This window comes from Oncorhynchus nerka, linkage group LG15 (genome assembly GCF_034236695.1).
Source record: "Oncorhynchus nerka isolate Pitt River linkage group LG15, Oner_Uvic_2.0, whole genome shotgun sequence".
Lineage (NCBI taxonomy): Eukaryota > Metazoa > Chordata > Actinopteri > Salmoniformes > Salmonidae > Oncorhynchus > Oncorhynchus nerka.
Genome location: NC_088410.1, coordinates 105,539,583 through 105,560,369, shown reverse-complemented (window position 1 = coordinate 105,560,369; position 20,787 = coordinate 105,539,583). Strand labels below are relative to the sequence as shown.

Sequence of the window (20,787 nt, the reverse complement as noted above, 5' to 3'; positions counted from 1 at the left end):
GGAACTGAGAGGAGTAACAGTATAACCTGTCTTGTCTGGAACTGAGAGGAGTAACAGTATAACCTGTCCTGTCTGGAACTGAGAGGAGTAACAGTATAACCTGTCCTGTCTGGAACTGAGGAGTAACAGTATAACCTGTCCTGTCTGGAACTGAGAGGAGTAACAGTATAACCTGTCCTGTCTGGAACTGAGAGGAGTAACAGTATAACCTGTCCTGTCTGGAACTGAGAGGAGTAACAGTATAACCTGTCCTGTCTGGAACTGAGAGGAGTAACAGTATAACCTGTCCTGTCTGGAACTGAGAGGAGTAACAGTATAACCTGTCCTGTCTGGAATTGAGAAGAGTAACAGTATAACCTGTCCTGTCTGGAATTGAGAAGAGTAACAGTATAACCTGTCCTGTCTGGAACTGAGAGGAGTAACAGTATAACCTGTCCTGTCTGGAACTGAGAGGAGTAACAGTATAACCTGTCTGGAACTGAGAGGAGTAACAGTATAACCTGTCTGGAATTGAGAAGAGTAACAGTATAACCTGTCTTGTCTGGAACTGAGAGGAGTAACAGTATAACCTGTCCTGTCTGGAACTGAGAGGAGTAACAGTATAACCTGTCTGGAATTGAGAAGAGTAACAGTATAACCTGTCTTGTCTGGAACTGAGAGGAGTAACAGTATAACCTGTCCTGTCTGGAAATGAGAGGAGTAACAGTATAAACTGTCCTGTCTGAAACTGAGAGGAGTAACAGTATGACCTGTCCTGTCTGGAACTGAAAGGAGTAAGAGTATAACCTGTCCTGTCTGGAACTGAGAGGAGTAACAGTATAACCTGTCCTGTCTGGAAATGAGACGTGTAACAGTATAACCTGTCTTGTCTGGAACTGAGAGGTGTAACAGTATAACCTGTCTTGTCTGGAACTGAGAGAAGTAACAGTATAACCTGTCTGGAACTGAGAGGAGTAACAGTATAACCTGTCTGGAATTGAGAAGAGTAACAGTATAACCTGTCTTGTCTGGAACTGAGAGGAGTAACAGTATAACCTGTCCTGTCTGGAACTGAGAGGAGTAACAGAATAACCAACCTGTCCTGTCTGAAACTGAGAGGAGTAACAGTATAACCTGTCCTGTCTGAAACTGAGAGGAGTAACAGTATAACCTGTCTGGAATTGAGAAGAGTAACAGTATAACCTGTCCTGTCTGGAACTGAGAGGAGTAACAGTATAACCTGTCCTGTCTGGAACTGAGAGGAGTAACAGTATAACCTGTCCTGTCTGGAACTGAGAGGAGTAACAGTATAACCTGTCTGGAACTGAGAGGAGTAACAGTATAACCTGTCCTGTCTGGAACTGAGAGGAGTAACAGTATAACCTGTCTTGTCTGGAACTGAGAGGAGTAACAGTATTACCTGTCCTGTCTGGAACTGAGAGGAGTAACAGTATAACCTGTCTGGAACTGAGAGAAGTAACAGTATAAGCTGTCTGGAACTGAGAGGAGTAACAGTATGACCTGTCCTGTCTGGAACTGAAAGGAGTAACAGTATAACCTGTCCTGTCTGGAACTGAGAGGAGTAACAGTATAACCTGTCTTGTCTGGAACTGAGAGGAGTAACAGTATAACCTGTCCTGTCTGGAACTGAGAGGAGTAACAGTATAACCTGTCCTGTCTGGAACTGAGGAGTAACAGTATAACCTGTCCTGTCTGGAACTGAGAGGAGTAACAGTATAACCTGTCCTGTCTGGAACTGAGAGGAGTAACAGTATAACCTGTCCTGTCTGGAACTGAGAGGAGTAACAGTATAACCTGTCCTGTCTGGAACTGAGAGGAGTAACAGTATAACCTGTCCTGTCTGGAACTGAGAGGAGTAACAGTATAACCTGTCCTGTCTGGAATTGAGAAGAGTAACAGTATAACCTGTCCTGTCTGGAATTGAGAAGAGTAACAGTATAACCTGTCCTGTCTGGAACTGAGAGGAGTAACAGTATAACCTGTCCTGTCTGGAACTGAGAGGAGTAACAGTATAACCTGTCTGGAACTGAGAGGAGTAACAGTATAACCTGTCTGGAATTGAGAAGAGTAACAGTATAACCTGTCTTGTCTGGAACTGAGAGGAGTAACAGTATAACCTGTCCTGTCTGGAACTGAGAGGAGTAACAGTATAACCTGTCTGGAATTGAGAAGAGTAACAGTATAACCTGTCTTGTCTGGAACTGAGAGGAGTAACAGTATAACCTGTCCTGTCTGGAAATGAGAGGAGTAACAGTATAAACTGTCCTGTCTGAAACTGAGAGGAGTAACAGTATGACCTGTCCTGTCTGGAACTGAAAGGAGTAAGAGTATAACCTGTCCTGTCTGGAACTGAGAGGAGTAACAGTATAACCTGTCCTGTCTGGAAATGAGACGTGTAACAGTATAACCTGTCTTGTCTGGAACTGAGAGGTGTAACAGTATAACCTGTCTTGTCTGGAACTGAGAGAAGTAACAGTATAACCTGTCTGGAACTGAGAGGAGTAACAGTATAACCTGTCTGGAATTGAGAAGAGTAACAGTATAACCTGTCCTGTCTGGAACTGAGAGGAGTAACAGTATAACCTGTCCTGTCTGGAACTGAGAGGAGTAACAGTATAACCTGTCCTGTCTGGAACTGAGAGGAGTAACAGTATAACCTGTCTTGTCTGGAACTGAGAGGAGTAACAGTATAACCTGTCCTGTCTGGAACTGAGAGGAGTAACAGAATAACCAACCTGTCCTGTCTGAAACTGAGAGGAGTAACAGTATAACCTGTCCTGTCTGAAACTGAGAGGAGTAACAGTATAACCTGTCTGGAATTGAGAAGAGTAACAGTATAACCTGTCCTGTCTGGAACTGAGAGGAGTAACAGTATAACCTGTCCTGTCTGGAACTGAGAGGAGTAACAGTATAACCTGTCCTGTCTGGAACTGAGAGGAGTAACAGTATAACCTGTCTGGAACTGAGAGGAGTAACAGTATAACCTGTCCTGTCTGGAACTGAGAGGAGTAACAGTATAACCTGTCTTGTCTGGAACTGAGAGGAGTAACAGTATAACCTGTCCTGTCTGAAACTGAGAGGAGTAACAGTATAACCTGTCTGGAACTGAGAGAAGTAACAGTATAAGCTGTCTGGAACTGAGAGGAGTAACAGTATGACCTGTCCTGTCTGGAACTGAAAGGAGTAAGAGTATAACATGTCCTGTCTGGAACTGAGAGGAGTAACAGTATAACCTGTCCTGTCTGGAACTGAGAGGAGTAACAGTATAACCTGTCCTGTCTGGAACTGAGAGGAGTAACAGTATAACCTGTCTTGTCTGGAACTGAGAGGAGTAACAGTATAACCTGTCCTGTCTGGAACTGAGAGGAGTAACAGTATAACCTGTCCTGTCTGGAACTGAGAGGAGTAACAGTATGACCTGTCCTGTCTGGAACTGAAAGGAGTAAGAGTATAACCTGTCCTGTCTGGAACTGAGAGGAGTAACAGTATAACCTGTCCTGTCTGGAACTGAGAGGAGTAACAGTATAACCTGTCCTGTCTGGAACTGAGAGGAGTAACAGTATAACCTGTCCTGTCTGGAATTGAGAAGAGTAACAGTATAACCTGTCCTGTCTGGAATTGAGAAGAGTAACAGTATAACCTGTCCTGTCTGGAAATGAGACGTGTAACAGTATAACCTGTCTTGTCTGGAACTGAGAGGTGTAACAGTATAACCTGTCTTGTCTGGAACTGAGAGAAGTAACAGTATAACCTGTCTGGAACTGAGAGAAGTAACAGTATAACCTGTCTGGAACTGAGAGGAGTAACAGTATAACCTGTCCTGTCTGGAACTGAGAGGAGTAACAGTATAACCTGTCCTGTCTGGAACTGAGAGGAGTAACAGTATAACCAACCTGTCCTGTCTGAAACTGAGAGGAGTAACAGTATAACCTGTCCTGTCTGGAACTGAGAGGAGTAACAGTATAACCTGTCCTGTTTGGAACTGAGAGGAGTAACAGTATAACCTGTCTGGAATTGAGAAGAGTAACAGTATAACCTGTCCTGTCTGGAAATGAGAGGTGTAACAGTATAACCTGTCCTGTCTGGAACTGAGAGGAGTAACAGTATAACCTGTCCTGTCTGGAACTGAGAGGAGTAACCGTATAAACTGTCCTGTCTGAAACTGAGAGGAGTAACAGTATAACCTGTCTGGAACTGAGAGGAGTAACAGTTTAACCTGTCCTGTCTGGAACTGAGAGGAGTAACAGTATAACCTGTCTGGAACTGAGAGGAGGAACAATATAACCTGTCCTGTCTGGAACTGAGAGAAGTAACAGTATAACCTGTCCTGTCTGGAACTGAGAGGAGTAACAGTACAACCTGTCTGGAACTGAGAGGAGTAACAGTATAACCTGTCCTGTCTGGAACTGAGAGGAGTAACAGTATAACCTGTCCTGTCTGGAACTGATAGGAATAACAGTATAACCTGTCTGGAACTGAGAGGAATAACAATATAACCTGTCCTGTCTGGAACTGAGAGGAATAACAGTATAACTTGTGCTGTCTGGAACTGAGAGGAGTAACAGTATAACCTGTCCTGTCTGGAACTGAGAGGAGTAACAGTATAACCTACATTGCTACCATGACAAAGACCAAAGCTGGCGGGAGTACCATTGATAGGTGTCTCTAAACCACAGGTGAAGGATCTTTTAAAAGTAAAAAGAGTTTCTAAAAGCAGTTGTTACAACAAGAAAATATTTTAAAGTGTTATGTCCAAATACTGGTGGAATCAACTAATAAAATAATGGACGACCTGACCAGAGAGGTTCAGGACCTGAGGAACAGGTGTGTATGTGAATCCATGATAACAATAATGGAGAAATCAGATTATCTCAAGGGACCACCAAGGCAGAACAACATGGTTGTGGATGGAACTGCAGAATCTCCACATGAGACTTGGACGGAGTCTGAGGACAAAGTGAGGGAAATGATCTCTGAGAAATTGAAGATGAATCACAAGAAGATTGAGGTGGATCGCGCCCCACAGGACTGGAAAACCCACCACCGGCCCCGGCCACCGGCCCAGGTGACAGACCAAGGCCGATAGTGGTCAAGTTCCTGAGGTTCAAGGAAAAGGTAGCGGTTCTTGAAAGAGCCAAGATCTTGAGAGTAATGTATATCTTCCTCAACGAGGACTATCCTGAAGCTGTGCCCCAAAAGAGGAAAGAACTTATCCCAGCCATGAAAGCTGACAAAGCGCTTCGGGACATTGCTTACATCTGCTATGACAGGCTCATTGTCCACCCTCCCTCCTGGAAGGGATGAGAGAGCCAAGCCTATGGCTTCGTAGCTTCAACCCCGCAGCACACACACACACACCAATTAATTAATGGACTGCTGAATGTATATATATATTTTTTCTCTTGCTTTATTTTCTCTTTTCCATATTCTTATCTTTGATAAGCTACCAGGGAGAGGGCTGAAAATTCCTCATTAAAATATGTAGCCTTAGAAATAAGGTTAATGAAATCAATAACGTGCAAAAATTAGACAACATTCATATATTAACCATTTCTGAGGCTCACTTAGATAATGAATTTTATGATACAACAGTAGCAATACAAGGATAAAACATATATAGAAGAGCTTATGGGGGAGAGGTTGCTGTATATACAGTTGAAGTCGGAAATTTACATACACTTAGGTTGGAGTCATTAAAACTCGTTTTTCAACCACTCCACAAATTTCTTGTTAACAAACTACAGTTTTGGCTAGTCAGTTAGCTACTTTGTGCATGACACAAGTCATTTTTCACTGTATCACAATTCCAGTGGGTCAGAAGTTTACATACACTAAGTTGACTGTGCCTTTAAACAGCTTGGAAAATTCCAGAAAATTATGTCATGGCTTTAGAAGCTTCTGATAGGCTAATTGACATCATTTGAGTCAATTTGAGGTGTACCTGTGGATGTATTTCAAGCCCTACCTTCAAACTCAGTGCCTCTTTGCTTGACATCATGGGAAAATGAAAAGAAATCATTCAAGACCTCAGAAAAAAAAATTGGAGACCACCACAAGTCTGGTTCATCCTTGGGAGCAATTTCCAAATGCCTGAAGGTACCACGTTCATCTGAACAAACAACAGTACGGAAGAATAAACACTTTGGGACCACGCAGCTGTCATACCGCTCAGGAAGGAGACACGTTCTGTCTCCTAGAGATGAACGTACTTTGGTGTGAAAAGTGCAAATCAATCCCAGAACAACAGCAAAGGACCTTGTGAAGATGCTGGAGGAAACAAGAACAAAAGTATCTATATCCACAGTAAAACGAGTCCTATATCGACATAACCTGAAAGACCGCTCAGCAAGGAAGAAGCCACTGCTCCAAAACCGCCATAAAAAAGCCAGACTACGGTTTGCAACTGCACATGGGGACAAAGATTGTACTTTTTGATGAAATGTCCTCTGGTCTGATGAAACAAAAATACGATGGTAATTTTGGCCATAATGACCATCGTTATGTTTGGAGGAAAAAGGGGGAAGCTTCCAAGCCGAAGAACACCATCCCAACCGTGAAGCACAGGGGTTGCACATTGTAGCGTTGTAGCATCATGTTGTGGGGGTGCTTTGCCGCAGGAGGGACTGGTGCACTTCACAAACTAGTTAGCATCATGAGGACGGAAGATTACATGGATATATTGAAGCAACATCTCAAGACATCACTCAAGAAGTTGAAGCTTGGTCGCAAATGGGTCTTCCAAATGGACAATGACCCCAAGCATACTTCCAAAGTTGTGGCAAAATGGCTTGAGGACAACAGAGTCAAGGTATTGGAGAGGCCATCACAAAAAAATTGTGGGCAGAACTGAAAAAGCGTGTGCAAGCAAGGAGGCCTACAAACCTGATTCAGTTACACCAGCTCTGTCAGGAGGAATGGGCCAAAATTCACCCAACATATTGTGGGAACCTTGTGGAAGGCTACCCAAAATGTTTGACCCAAGTTAAACAATTTAAAAGGCAATGCTATCAAATACTAATTGAGTGTATGTAAACTTCTGACCCGCTGGGAATGTGATGAAAGAAATAAAAGCTGAAATAAATCATTCTCTATACTATTATTCTGACATTTCACATTGGTGATCCTAACTGACCAAAAACAGGGAATTTTTCATAGGATTAAATGTCAGGAATTGTGAAAATGGAGTTTAAATGTAATTGGCTAAGGTGTATGTAAACTTCCGACTTCAACTGTATATTCAGAGCCACATCCCTGTAATGTTTATAGGGGAGGTGTTGCTGTATATATTCAGAGCCATATCCCTGTAATGTTTATAGGGGAGGTGTTGCTGTATATATTCAGAGCCATATCCCTGTAATGTTTATGGGGGAGGTGTTGTTGTATATATTCAGAGCCATATCCCTGTAATGTTTATAGGGGAGGTGTTACTGTATATATTCAGAGCCATATCCCTGTAATGTTTATAGGGGAGGTGTTGTATATATTCAGAGCCATATCCCTGTAATGTTTATAGGGGAGGTGTTACTGTATATATTCAGAGCCATATCCCTGTAATGTTTATGGGGGAGGTGTTGTTGTATATATTCAGAGCCATATCCCTGTAATGTTTATAGGGGAGGTGTTGTTGTATATATTCAGAGCCATATCCCTGTAATGTTTATAGGGGAGGTGTTGCTGTATATATTCAGAGCCACATCCCTGTAATGTTTATAGGGGAGGTGTTGCTGTATATATTCAGAGCCATATCCCTGTAATGTTTATAGGGGAGGTGTTGCTGTATATATTCAGAGCCATGTCCCTGTAATGTTTATAGGGGAGGTGTTGCTGTATATATTCAGAGCCATATCCCTGTAATGTTTATAGGGGAGGTGTTGCTGTATATATTCAGAGCCACATCCCTGTAATGTTTATAGGGGAGGTGTTGCTGTATATATTCAGAGCCACATCCCTGTAATGTTTATAGGGGAGGTGTTGCTGTATATATTCAGAGCCATATCCCTGTAATGTTTATAGGGGAGGTGTTGCTGTATATATTCAGAGCCATGTCCCTGTAATGTTTATAGGGGAGGTGTTGCTGTATATATTCAGAGCCATATCCCTGTAATGTTTATAGGGGAGGTGTTGCTGTATATATTCAGAGCCATATCCCTGTAATGTTTATAGGGGAGGTGTTGCTGTATATATTCAGAGCCATATCCCTGTAATGTTTATAGGGGAGGTGTTGCTGTATATATTCAGAGCCACATCCCTGTAATGTTTATAGGGGAGGTGTTACTGTATATATTCAGAGCCACATCCCTGTAATGTTTATAGGGGAGGTGTTGCTGTATATATTCAGAGCCATATCCCTGTAATGCTTATGGGGGAGGTGTTCCTGTATATATTCAGAGCCATATCCCTGTAATGTTTATGGGGGAGGTGTTCCTGTATATATTCAGAGCCATATCCCTGTAATGTTTATAGGGGAGGTGTTGCTGTATATATTCAGAGCCATATCCCTGTAATGTTTATAGGGGAGGTGTTACTGTATATATTCAGAGCCATATCCCTGTAATGTTTATAGGGGAGGTGTTGCTGTATATATTCAGAGCCATGTCCCTGTAATGTTTATAGGGGAGGTGTTGCTGTATATATTCAGAGCCATATCCCTGTAATGTTTATAGGGGAGGTGTTGCTGTATATATTCAGAGCCATATCCCTGTAATGTTTATGGGGGAGGTGTTCCTGTATATATTCAGAGCCATATCCCTGTAATGCTTAGAGAAGATCTTATGTCAAGTGGTATTGAAATGTTGTGGTTGCAGGTTCACTTCAGCTTTTTTCAAACAGAAATGTGCATCCTGTAGTACTAACTCAAAAAAGTTCTGGGACACTGTAAAGTCCATGGAGAACAAGAGCACCTCCTCCCAGCTGCCCACTGCACTGAGGCTAGGAAATACTGTCACCACTGATAAATCCACTATAATTGAGAATTTCAATAAGCATTTCTCTACGGCTGGCCATGCTTTCCACCTCACTACCCCTACCCCGGTCAACTGCCCGGCACCCTCCACAGCAACCCGCCAAAGCCCCCATCATTTCTCCTTTACCCAAATCCAGATAGCTGATGTTCTGAAAGAGCTGCAAAATATGGACCCTCTCTTTCTAAAATTATCTCCCGAAATTGTTGCAACCCCTATTACTAGCCTGTTCAACCTCTCTTTCGTATTGTTTGAGATTCCCAAAGATTGGAAAGCTGCCGCAGTCACCCCCCTCTTCAAAGGGGGAGACACTCTAGACCCAAACTGCTACAGACCTATATCTATCCTACCTTGTCTTTCTAAGGTCTTCGAAAGTCAAGTTAACAAACATTGACCATTTCAAATCCCACCGTACCTTCTCCGCTATAGTGGAGTTTGACAGCTCTTTGGTCTTGGCCATAGTGGAGTTTGGAGTGTGACTGTTTGAGGTTGTGGACAGGTGTCTTTTATACTGATAACAAGTTCAAACAGGTGCCATTAATACAGGTAACGAGTGGAGGACAGAGGAGTCTCTTAAAGAAGAAGTTACAGGTCTGTGAGAGCCAGAAATCTTGCTTGTTTGTAGGTGACCAAATACTTATTTTCCACCATAATTTGCAAATAAATTCATTAACCTCTTCAGTCGACCCTCTACTTTTTTGAACATTCTGTTAAAAATCGCGCAACATTTCAGCGCCCTGCTACTCATGCCAGGAATATAGTATATGCATTTGCTTAGTCTGTGTGGATAGAAAACACTCAGACGTTTATAAAACTGGTTAAATCACTGCTGTGGCTTTACCAGAACGGCATTTACATCGAAAAGCACAGGAAAAACTGATCACTGAAAATGGGAAAATATATCCATGCGCTACTTGAACCCATTGATAAAGGTGAACCACAATTAATTGACTGAGGTTGCAGTACCTACAGCTTCCACACGGTGTCTAGAGTCTTGTCATTTCCCTTCGAGTTTTTTCTTGGTCAAACACATGCGAGGCATCGTATTTCTTCAGGTCTAGGACCGGATATTTTCGTTGAGTTTCTAGCCGGACATTTTTCCAGACGGACAGCTAATGATCTTTACATCGCCTCCTGATGAATTTTATCGCTTATTAACGTTTACTAATACCTAAAGTTGCATTACAAAAGTATTTCGAAGTGTTTTGTGAAAGTTTATCGTCGACTTTTTGAATTTAAAAAAATGACGTTACGTTTTGAAACAATGTTTTTTTCGTTTATCACACAGTCTACATATAACGATATCTAGGCTTTATATGGACCGATTTAATCTAAATAAAGACCCAATAGTGTTTATGGGACATCTAGGAGTGCCAACAAAGAAGATGGTGAAAGGTAAGGACTGTTTTCTATTTTATTGTGCGGTTTGTGTAACGCCGAAATGCTAATTATTTTGTTTACGTCCCCTGCGTGGCTTTTGTGTTGTAGTGTATTGGTGCATGCTATCAGATAATAGCTTCTCATGCTTTCGCCGAAAAGCATTTTAAAAATCTGACTTGTTGCCTGGATTCACAACGAGTGTAGCTTTAATTCGATACCCTGCATGTGTATTTTAATGAACGTTTGAGTTTTAACTAATACTATTAGCATTTAGCGTAGCGCATTTGCATTTCCAGAGCTCTAGTTGGGACGCAAGCGTCTCAGGTAGAAGCAAGAGGTTAAAAATCCTACAATGTGATTTTCTGGATTTTTTCTCTCTCATTTTGTCTGTCATAGTTGAAGTGTACCTATGATGAAAATTACAGGGCTCTCATCTTTATAAGTGGGAGAACTTGCACAATTGGTGACTGACTAAATACTTTTTTGCCCCACTGTATATATATATATTTTTTTAAACATGTAAAGCCTTTTCTTTCAGGGTGTTGCTATAGATCACCAAGTGGGGTGTTGCTATAGATCACCAAGTGGGGTGTTGCTACAGATCACCAAGTGCTAACAGTCAGTATCTAAATAAGGTGTGAAATGCTTGATAGTGTATGTGATGTAAACAGAGAGGTCTAATTTCTTGCGGACCTGAATATTGATTGGTTTTCATCAAGCTGTTCTTACTGTAACCAGTGCCTGTAATCTGGTTCGGGTTATTAAATCAACCTACCAGGGTGTTTAGAAACACAACAAGATCATCCACATATATCAATCACATTTGTACTAATACTGTAAAACTTTGTTGTAAAGCTGTATCTGTACCCATTGGATGCTGTGATCACAATATAATAGCTATATCCAGGAAAGCCAAAGTTCCAAATGCTGGGCCTAAAATAGTGTATAAGAGATCATACAAAAGGTTTGGCTGTGACTCTTATGTGGATGATGTTAAAGTTGGTCGGATGTGATGAGGAGCATCCAGATGCTGGTCGGATGTGAATAATGAGGAGCATCCAGATGCTGGTCGGATGTGATGAGGAGCATCCAGATGCTGGTCGGATGTGATGAGGAGCATCCAGATGCTGGTCGGATGTGATGAGGAGCATCCAGATGCTGGTCTGATGTGAATAATGAGGAGCATCCAGATGCTGGTCTGATGTGAATAATGAGGAGCATCCAGATGCTGGTCTGATGTAATGAGGAGCATCCAGATGCTGGTCTGATGTGATGAGGAGCATCCAGATGCTGGTCTGATGTGATGAGGAGCATCCAGATGCTGGTCGGATGTGATGAGGAGCATCCAGATGCTGGTCTGATGTGATGAGGAGCATCCAGATGCTGGTCGGATGTGATGAGGAGCATCCAGATGCTGGTCTGATGTGATGAGGAGCATCCAGATGCTGGTCTGATGTGATGAGGAGCATCCAGATGCTGGTCTGATGTGATGAGGAGCATCCAGATGCTGGTCTGATGTGATGAGGAGCATCCAGATGCTGGTCTGATGTGATGAGGAGCATCCAGATGCTGGTCGGATGTGATGAGGAGCATCCAGATGCTGGTCTGATGTGATGAGGAGCATCCAGATGCTGGTCTGATGTGATGAGGAGCATCCAGATGCTGGTCTGATGTGATGAGGAGCATCCAGATGCTGGTCTGATGTGATGAGGAGCATCCAGATGCTGGTCTGATGTGATGAGGAGCATCCAGATGCTGGTCTGATGTGATGAGGAGCATCCAGATGCTGGTCGGATGTGATGAGGAGCATCCAGATGCTGGTCGGATGTGATGAGGAGCATCCAGATGCTGGTCGGATGTGAATAATGAGGAGCATCCAGGCGCTGCACTTGATTCATTTATTAAATTGCTTCTTCCAATTATTGATAAACATGCACCTGTTAAGAAACTGACTGTTCGAACTGTTAAGGCCCCATGGATTGATGAGGAATTAATCAACTGTGTGGTTGAAAGATGGGGCAAAAAGAGTGGCTAATAAGTCTGGCTGCACATCTGACTGGCCGACTTACTGCAAATTATGTGACTAAACTCAACAAAAAGAAGAAACTGTTTTATGAAGCCAAGATCAATGTTAAAGAAACATGGGAAAAAACTTTAAACTATAAATTATATTATGGGCAGAAATTCAATTCCATCTTTCATCAAATCTGATGTCTTATCATCTGATTTGGCAATTATTTTATTGATTACAAACTTAGGCAGGAAACGCTAACAACAAACAGGTCTATTTTTACCAATGACCTGGCACTGGCATTAAACTAGAGGTTGACCAATTAAATCGGCATGGCCGATTAATTAGGGCAGAATTCAAGTTTTCATAACAATCGGTAATCGGATGGTTGATTACATTGCAATCCACGAGGAAACTGCATGGCAGGCTGACCACCTGTTATGCGAGTGCAGCATCAAAAGGACCTTATGGCTGCAAGGAGCCAAGATAAATTTAATGCTAGCTATCAACTTATCTTACAAAAAACAATAAATCTTCACATAATCACTAGTTAACTACACATGGTTGATGATATTACGAGGTTAACTAGCTTGTCCTGCGTTGCATATAATCAAAGTGGTGCCTGTTAATTTATCACCGAATCACAGCCTACTTCAACTTTGCCAAACGGTCAATGATTTAACAAAAGCACATTCGTGATAATTGTTGCACAAATGTACCTAACCATAAACATCAATGCCTTACTTCAAATCAATACACAGTAGTATATATTTTTAAACCTGCATATTTTGTTTAACTAGGTAAACTGTGTCACTTCTCTTGCGTTCAGTGTAAGCAGAGTCAGGGTATATGCAGCAGTTTGGGCCGCCTGGCTCGTTGCGAACTGTGTGAAGACCATTTATTCCTAACAAAGACGATAATTAATTTGCCAGAATTTTACATCATTATTACATAACATTGAAGGTTGTGCAATTTTATTTTATTTAATTTTTTTATTTCATCTTTATTTAACCAGGTAGGCTAGTTGAGAACAAGTTCTCATTTGCAACTGCGACCTGGCCAAGATAAAGCATAGCAGTGTGAACAGACAACACAGAGTTACACATGGAGTAAACAATTAAAAAGTCAATAACACAGTAGAGAAAAAACAGTCTATATACTTTGTGTGCAAAAGGCATGAGGTAGGCGAATAATTACAATTTTGCAGATTAACACTGGAGTGATAAATGATCAGATGGTCATGTACAGGTAGAGATATTGGTGTGCAAAAGAGCAGAAAGTAAATAAATAAAAACAGTATGGGGATGAGGTAGGTCAAATTGGGTGGGCTATTTACCGATAGACTATGTACAGCTGCAGCGATCGGTTAGCTGCTCAGATAGCAGATGTTTGAAGTTGGTGAGGGAGATAAAAGTCTCCAACTTCAGCGATTTTTGCAATTCCCTAACCCAGTCACAGGCAGCAGAGAACTGGAAGGAAAGGCGGTCAAATGAGGTGTTGGCTTTAGGGATGATCAGTGAGATACACCTGCTGGAGCGCGTGCTACGGGTGGATGTTGCCATCGTGACTAGTGAACTGAGATAAGGCAGAGCTTTACCTAGCATGGACTTGTAGATGACCTGGAGCCAGTGGGTCTGGCGACGAATATGTAGCGAGGGCCAGCCGACTAGAGCATACAGGTCGCAGTGGTGGGTAGTATAAGGTGCTTTAGTAACAAAACGGATGGCACTGTGATAAACTGCATCCAGTTTGCTGAGTAGAGTGTTGGAAGCTATTTTGTAGATGACATCGCCGAAGTCGAGGATCGGTAGGATAGTCAGTTTTACTAGGGTAAGTTTGGCGGCGTGAGTGAAGGAGGCTTTGTTGCGGAATAGAAAGCCGACTCTAGATTTGATTTTAGATTGGAGATGTTTGATATGAGTCTGGAAGGAGAGTTTACAGTCTAGCCAGACACCTAGGTACTTATAGATGTCCACATATTCAAGGTCGGAACCATCCAGGGTGGTGATGCTAGTCGGGCGTGCGGGTGCAGGCAGCGAACGGTTGAAAAGCATGCATTTGGTTTTACTAGCGTTTAAGAGCAGTTGGAGGCCACGGAAGGAGTGTTGTATGGCATTGAAGCTCGTTTGGAGGTTAGATAGATAAACGGAATAGAGAAGCTTCGGAACTGAGGGTTGAACACATCCTCATTCACGTCTCCATCACAACCCCACTTTTGCGCAGCGGATGCTGGCTATTTAATTGGGAATGAAAGGGAAAGCGCCCTATTGGAAGGAGAAGCACTGAGACGGTTCAGAAGAATTCAGGGCCGTCACAACAGGAACGCCCCCGTCTGTGTGTTGTGCTGCTCTGTATGTCTGGTCTACACTCTGGGCAGCTGTTAGAGATAATGCTAATGATAACGGTCTTCTGGTAGAGGGAAAGACTCCCAAAAACCTCCTCTATTAAATGTTAGCTACAAAGTAGCTTATGGCTACCTGGCAGAATGATAGAGATGATTTGCATCAATCCAGTGGTCATTTGTTTTGAAAACTCTGCACAATCACAGAAGCACTACAGAAACACTGCTAACCAAACAGCAGTGCTAGGTGGCTGTACTACAGAAACACTGCTAAACTAACAACAGTGCTAGGTGGCTGTACTACAGAAACACTGCTAACCAAACAACAGTGCTAGGTGGCTGTACTACAGAAACACTGCTAAACTAACAACAGTGCTAGGTGGCTGTACTATAGAAACACTGCTAACCAAACAACAGTGCTAGGTGGCTGTACCACAGAAACACTGCTAACCAAACAACAGTGCTAGGTGGCTGTACTACAGAAACACTGCTAAACTAACAACAGTGCTAGGTGGCTGTACTACAGAAACACTGCTAAACTAACAACAGTGCTAGGTGGCTGTACTACAGAAACACTGCTAACCAAACAACAGTGCTAGGTGGCTGTACTACAGAAACACTGCTAAACTAACAACAGTGCTAGGTGGCTGTACTATAGAAACACTGCTAACCAAACAACAGTGCTAGGTGGCTGTACCACAGAAACACTGCTAACCAAACAACAGTGCTAGGTGGCTGTACTACAGAAACACTGCTAAACTAACAACAGTGCTAGGTGGCTGTACTACAGAAACACTGCTAACCAATCAACAGTGCTAGGTGGCTGTACTACAGAAACACTGCTAACCAAACAACAGTGCTAGGTGGCTGTACTGCAGAAACACTGCTAAACTAACAACAGTGCTAGGTGGCTGTACTACAGAAACACTGCTAAACTAACAACAGCGCTAGGTGGCTGTACTACAGAAACACTGCTAACCAAACAACAGTGCTAGGTGGCTGTACTACAGAAACACTGCTAAACTAACAACAGCGCTAGGTGGCTGTACTACAGAAACACTGCTAACCAAACAGCAGTGCTAGGTGGCTGTACTACAGAAACACTGCTAAACTAACAACAGTGCTAGGTGGCTGTACTACAGAAACACTGCTAACCAAACAACAGTGCTAGGTGGCTGTACTACAGAAACACTGCTAAACTAACAACAGTGCTAGGTGGCTGTACTATAGAAACACTGCTAACCAAACAACAGTGCTAGGTGGCTGTACCACAGAAACACTGCTAACCAAACAACAGTGCTAGGTGGCTGTACTACAGAAACACTGCTAAACTAACAACAGTGCTAGGTGGCTGTACTACAGAAACACTGCTAACCAATCAACAGTGCTAGGTGGCTGTACTACAGAAACACTGCTAACCAAACAACAGTGCTAGGTGGCTGTACTGCAGAAACACTGCTAAACTAACAACAACAGTGCTAGGTGGCTGTACTACAGAAACACTGCTAAACTAACAACAGCGCTAGGTGGCTGTACTACAGAAACACTGCTAACCAAACAACAGTGCTAGGTGGCTGTACTACAGAAACACTGCTAACCAAACAACAGTGCTAGGTGGCTGTACTACAGAAACACTGCTAAACTAACAACAGTGCTAGGTGGCTGTACTACAGAAACACTGCTAAACTAACAGTGCTAGGTGGCTGTACTACAGAAACACTGCTAACCAAACAACAGTGCTAGGTGGCTGTACTACAGAAACACTGCTAAACTAACAACAGTGCTAGGTGGCTGTACTATAGAAACACTGCTAACCAAACAACAGTGCTAGGTGGCTGTACTACAGAAACACTGCTAACCAAACAACAGTGCTAGGTGGCTGTACTACAGAAACACTGCTAAACTAACAACAGTGCTAGGTGGCTGTACTACAGAAACACTGCTAACCAATCAACAGTGTTAGGTGGCTGTACTACAGAAACACTGCTAACCAAACAACAGTGCTAGGTGGCTGTACTGCAGAAACACTGCTAAACTAACAACAGTGCTAGGTGGCTGTACTACAGAAACACTGCTAAACTAACAACAGCGCTAGGTGGCTGTACTACAGAAACACTGCTAACCAAACAACAGTGCTAGGTAGCTGTACTACAGAAACACTGCTAATCAAACAACAGTGCTAGGTGGCTGTACTATAGAAACACTGCTAACCAAACAACAGTCTCTGGCTGGTGAACACTTGTATTAAAGGGAACTACACAACCCCCCCACACAAAAAAACAGAATCAGGCAAAAAAAAATAAAAGTGATTTTATAGGGACCTAATAATAACACCATTACCATGAACACACCGGCCTACATAATAATAACACCCAAGCCATGACAGTTATAACACACCTGTTCCCTCTCCTTCTTGGGCTCCTTACAGTCTCTGGAGATGTGTCCTCCACGACCACAGTTATAGCACGCTGCAGAAACACAGAACAGTTATAGCACGCTGCAGAAACACAGAGCAGTTATAGCATGCTGCAGAAACACAGAGCAGTTATAGCATGCTGCGGAAACACAGAACAGTTATAGCACGCTGCAGAAACACAGAGCAGTTATAGCATGCTGCGGAAACACAGAACAGTTATAGCACGCTGCAGAAACACAGAGCAGTTATAGCAAGCTGCAGAAACACAGAACAGTTATAGCACGCTGCAGAAACACAGAACAGTTATAGCATGCTACAGAAACACAGAACAGTTATAGCACGCTGCAGAAACACAGAGCAGTTATAGCATGCTACAGAAACACAGAGCAGTTATAAACACAGAACAGTTATAGCACGCTGCGGAAACACAGAGCAGTTATAGCACGCTGCAGAAACACAGAGCAGTTATAGCATGCTGCAGAAACACAGAGCAGTTATAGCATGCTGCAGAAACACAGAGCAGTTATAAACACAGAACAGTTATAGCACGCTGCAGAAACACAGAGCAGTTATAGCACGCTGCAGAAACACAGAGCAGTTATAGCACGCTGCAGAAACACAGAGCAGTTATAGCACGCTGCAGAAACACAGAACAGTTATAAACACAGAACAGTTATAGCATGCTACAGAAACACAGAGCAGTTATAGCATGCTGCAGAAACACAGAGCAGTTATAGCATGCTGCAGAAACACAGAGCAGTTATAGCATGCTGCAGAAACACAGAGCAGTTATAGCATGCTGCAGAAACACAGAACAGTTATAGCACGCTACAGAAACACAGAACAGTTATAGCATGCTACAGAAACACAGAGCAGTTATAGCATGCTGCAGAAACACAGAGCAGTTATAGCACGCTGCAGAAACACAGAGCAGTTATAGCATGCTGCAGAAACACAGAACAGTTATAGCACGCTGCAGAAACACAGAGCAGTTATAGCATGCTGCAGAAACACAGAACAGTTATAGCATGCTGCAGAAACACAGAACAGTTATAGCATGCTACAGAAACACAGAGCAGTTATAAACACAGAGCAGTTATAGCACGCTGCAGAAACACAGAACAGTTATAGCATGCTGCAGAAACACAGAGCAGTTATAGCACGCTGCAGAAACACAGAACAGTTATAGCACGCTGCAGAAACACAGAACAATTATAGCACGCTGCAGAAACACAGAGCAGTTATAGCACGCTGCAGAAACACAGAGCAGTTATAGCATGCTGCGGAAACACAGAGCAGTTATAGCATGCTGCAGAAACACAGAGCAGTTATAGCACGCTGCAGAAACACAGAACAGTTATAGCACGCTGCAGAAACACAGAACAATTATAGCACGCTGCAGAAACACAGAGCAGTTATAGCACGCTGCAGAAACACAGAGCAGTTATAGCATGCTGCAGAAACACAGAGCAGTTATAGCACGCTGCAGAAACACAGAGCAGTTATAGCATGCTACAGAAACACAGAGCAGTTATAAACACAGAGCAGTTATAGCACGCTGCGGAAACACAGAGCAGTTATAGCATGCTGCAGAAACACAGAACAGTTATAGCACGCTGGGAGAGAACTAACACATACAGGAACATCTCACTAAGCCAACATCAGACTAATAGTCAAACTTCTAAATTAGTGTGATGTACACACAAATGTGGTCAACATTTTTTCTAAGCTGGAGACATCCTCACCATCCTCAGTCCTCTCACAGTCCCTGGCGACGTGACCAGGCTCGCCACAGCGATAGCAGAACAGATCTGAGGAACAGGAAGAACATTATTATTGGAAAATCACATCATTGCTTTGCTAGACATGTGGCAATGGGAGTTGACTTAGAAGTTAGCACACAGGCTCAGTGCTGCCCAGGGCCAAGTTAGCACACACGCTCAGTGCTGCCCAGGGCCAAGTTAGCACACAGGCTCAGTGCTGCCCAGGGCCAAGTTAGCACACAGGCTCAGTGCTGCCCAGGGCCAAGTTAGCACACAGGCTCAGTGCTGCCCAGGGCCAAGTTAGCACACAGGCTCAATATTACCTGAACGTTAATTTACAGTTTAAAAGCATTTTTACGAAACTTTGCCTTTTCATTTATCCTTTAATGTAGTCAGTTCCATTCCCCGTCTATTGATCACTACCCTGTAATGTAGTCAGTACCTTTCCCCATCTATTGATCACTACCCTGTAATGTAGTCAGTACCTTTCCCCATCTATTGATCACTACCCTGTAATGTAGTCAGTACCTTTCCCCATCTATTGATCACTACCCTGTAATGTAGTCAGTATCTATTGATCACTACCCTGTAATGTAGTCAGTACCTTTCCCCATCTATTGATCACTACCCTGTAATGTAGTCAGTACCTTTCCCCATCTATTGATCACTACCCTGTAATGTAGTCAGTACCTTTCCCCGTCTATTGATCACTACCCTGTAATGTAGTCAGTACCTTTCCCCGTCTATTGATCACTACCCTGTAATGTAGTCAGTATCTATTGATCACTACCCTGTAATGTAGTCAGTACCTTTCCCCGTCTATTGATCACTACCCTGTAATGTAGTCAGTACCTTACCTTTCCCCATCTATTGATCACTACCCTGTAATGTAGTCAGTACCTTTCCCCGTCTATTGATCACTACCCTGTAATGTAGTCAGTACCCTTACCTTTCCCCGTCTATTGATCACTACCCTGTAATGTAGTCAGTACCTTTCCCCGTCTATTGATCACCACCCTGTAATGTAGTCAGTACCTTTCCCCGTCTATTGATCACCACCCTGTAATGTAGTCAGTACCTTACCTTTCCCCGTCTATTGATCACCACCCTGTAATGTAGTCAGTACCTTACCTTTCCCCGTCTATTGATCACTACCCTGTAATGTAGTCAGTACCTTACCTTTCCCCATCTATTGATCACTACCCTGTAATGTAGTCAGTACCTTACCTTTCCCCATCTATTGATCACTACCCTGTAATGTAGTCAGTACCTTTCCCCGTCTATTGATCACTACCCTGTAATGTAGTCAGTACCTTACCTTTCCCCGTCTATTGATCACTACCCTGTAATGTAGTCAGTACCTTTCCCCGTCTATTGATCACCACCCTGTAATGTAGTCAGTACCTTTCCCCATCTATTGATCACCACCCTGTAATGTAGTCAGTACCTTTCCCCATCTATTGATCAATACCCTGTAATGTAGTCAGTACCTTACCTTTCCCCGTCTATTGATCAATACCCTGTAATGTAGTCAGTACCTTACCTTTCCCCGTCTATTGATCACTACCCTGTAATGTAGTCAGTACCTTTCCCCATCTATTGATCACTACCCTGTAATGTAGTCAGTATCTATTGATCACTACCCTGTAATGTAGTCAGTACCTTTCCCCATCTATTGATCACTACCCTGTAATGTAGTCAGTACCTTTCCCCATCTATTGATCACTACCCTGTAATGTAGTCAGTACCTTTCCCCATCTATTGATCACTACCCTGTAATGTAGTCAGTACCTTTCCCCGTCTATTGATCACTACCCTGTAATGTAGTCAGTACCTTTCCCCGTCTATTGATCACTACCCTGTAATGTAGTCAGTATCTATTGATCACTACCCTGTAATGTAGTCAGTATATATTG

At 42.9% G+C, this 20,787-nt stretch overlaps 2 protein-coding genes across 3 annotated transcripts in view; both read right to left on the bottom strand.

The window, feature by feature from the left end:
• Window positions 1-20,787, bottom strand: part of cnbpb (CCHC-type zinc finger, nucleic acid binding protein b) — a 47,623-nt gene that overhangs the window by 7,790 nt on the left and 19,046 nt on the right. Inside the window, exons 3-4 of one of the 2 annotated variants that reach the window (XM_065002126.1) lie at window positions 18,854-18,919; window positions 17,090-17,160 (exon numbers count right to left, since the gene is read on the bottom strand). In XM_065002126.1, the coding sequence (XP_064858198.1) occupies window positions 17,090-17,160; window positions 18,854-18,919 (137 nt within the window). The remainder of the gene's footprint in view (window positions 1-17,089; window positions 17,161-18,853; window positions 18,920-20,787) is intronic. The other variant, XM_065002127.1, reaches the window with a different exon arrangement.
• On the bottom strand, window positions 1,307-12,181 carry LOC135560290 (uncharacterized). The gene is made up of 4 exons (XM_065002148.1): window positions 11,300-12,181; window positions 3,752-4,608; window positions 3,096-3,344; window positions 1,307-3,058 (listed from the first exon to the last, which is right to left on the bottom strand). Exons 1-4 carry the CDS (start codon window positions 12,179-12,181, stop codon window positions 1,396-1,398), a joined length of 3,651 nt encoding a protein of 1,216 aa, XP_064858220.1. The 3' UTR covers window positions 1,307-1,395.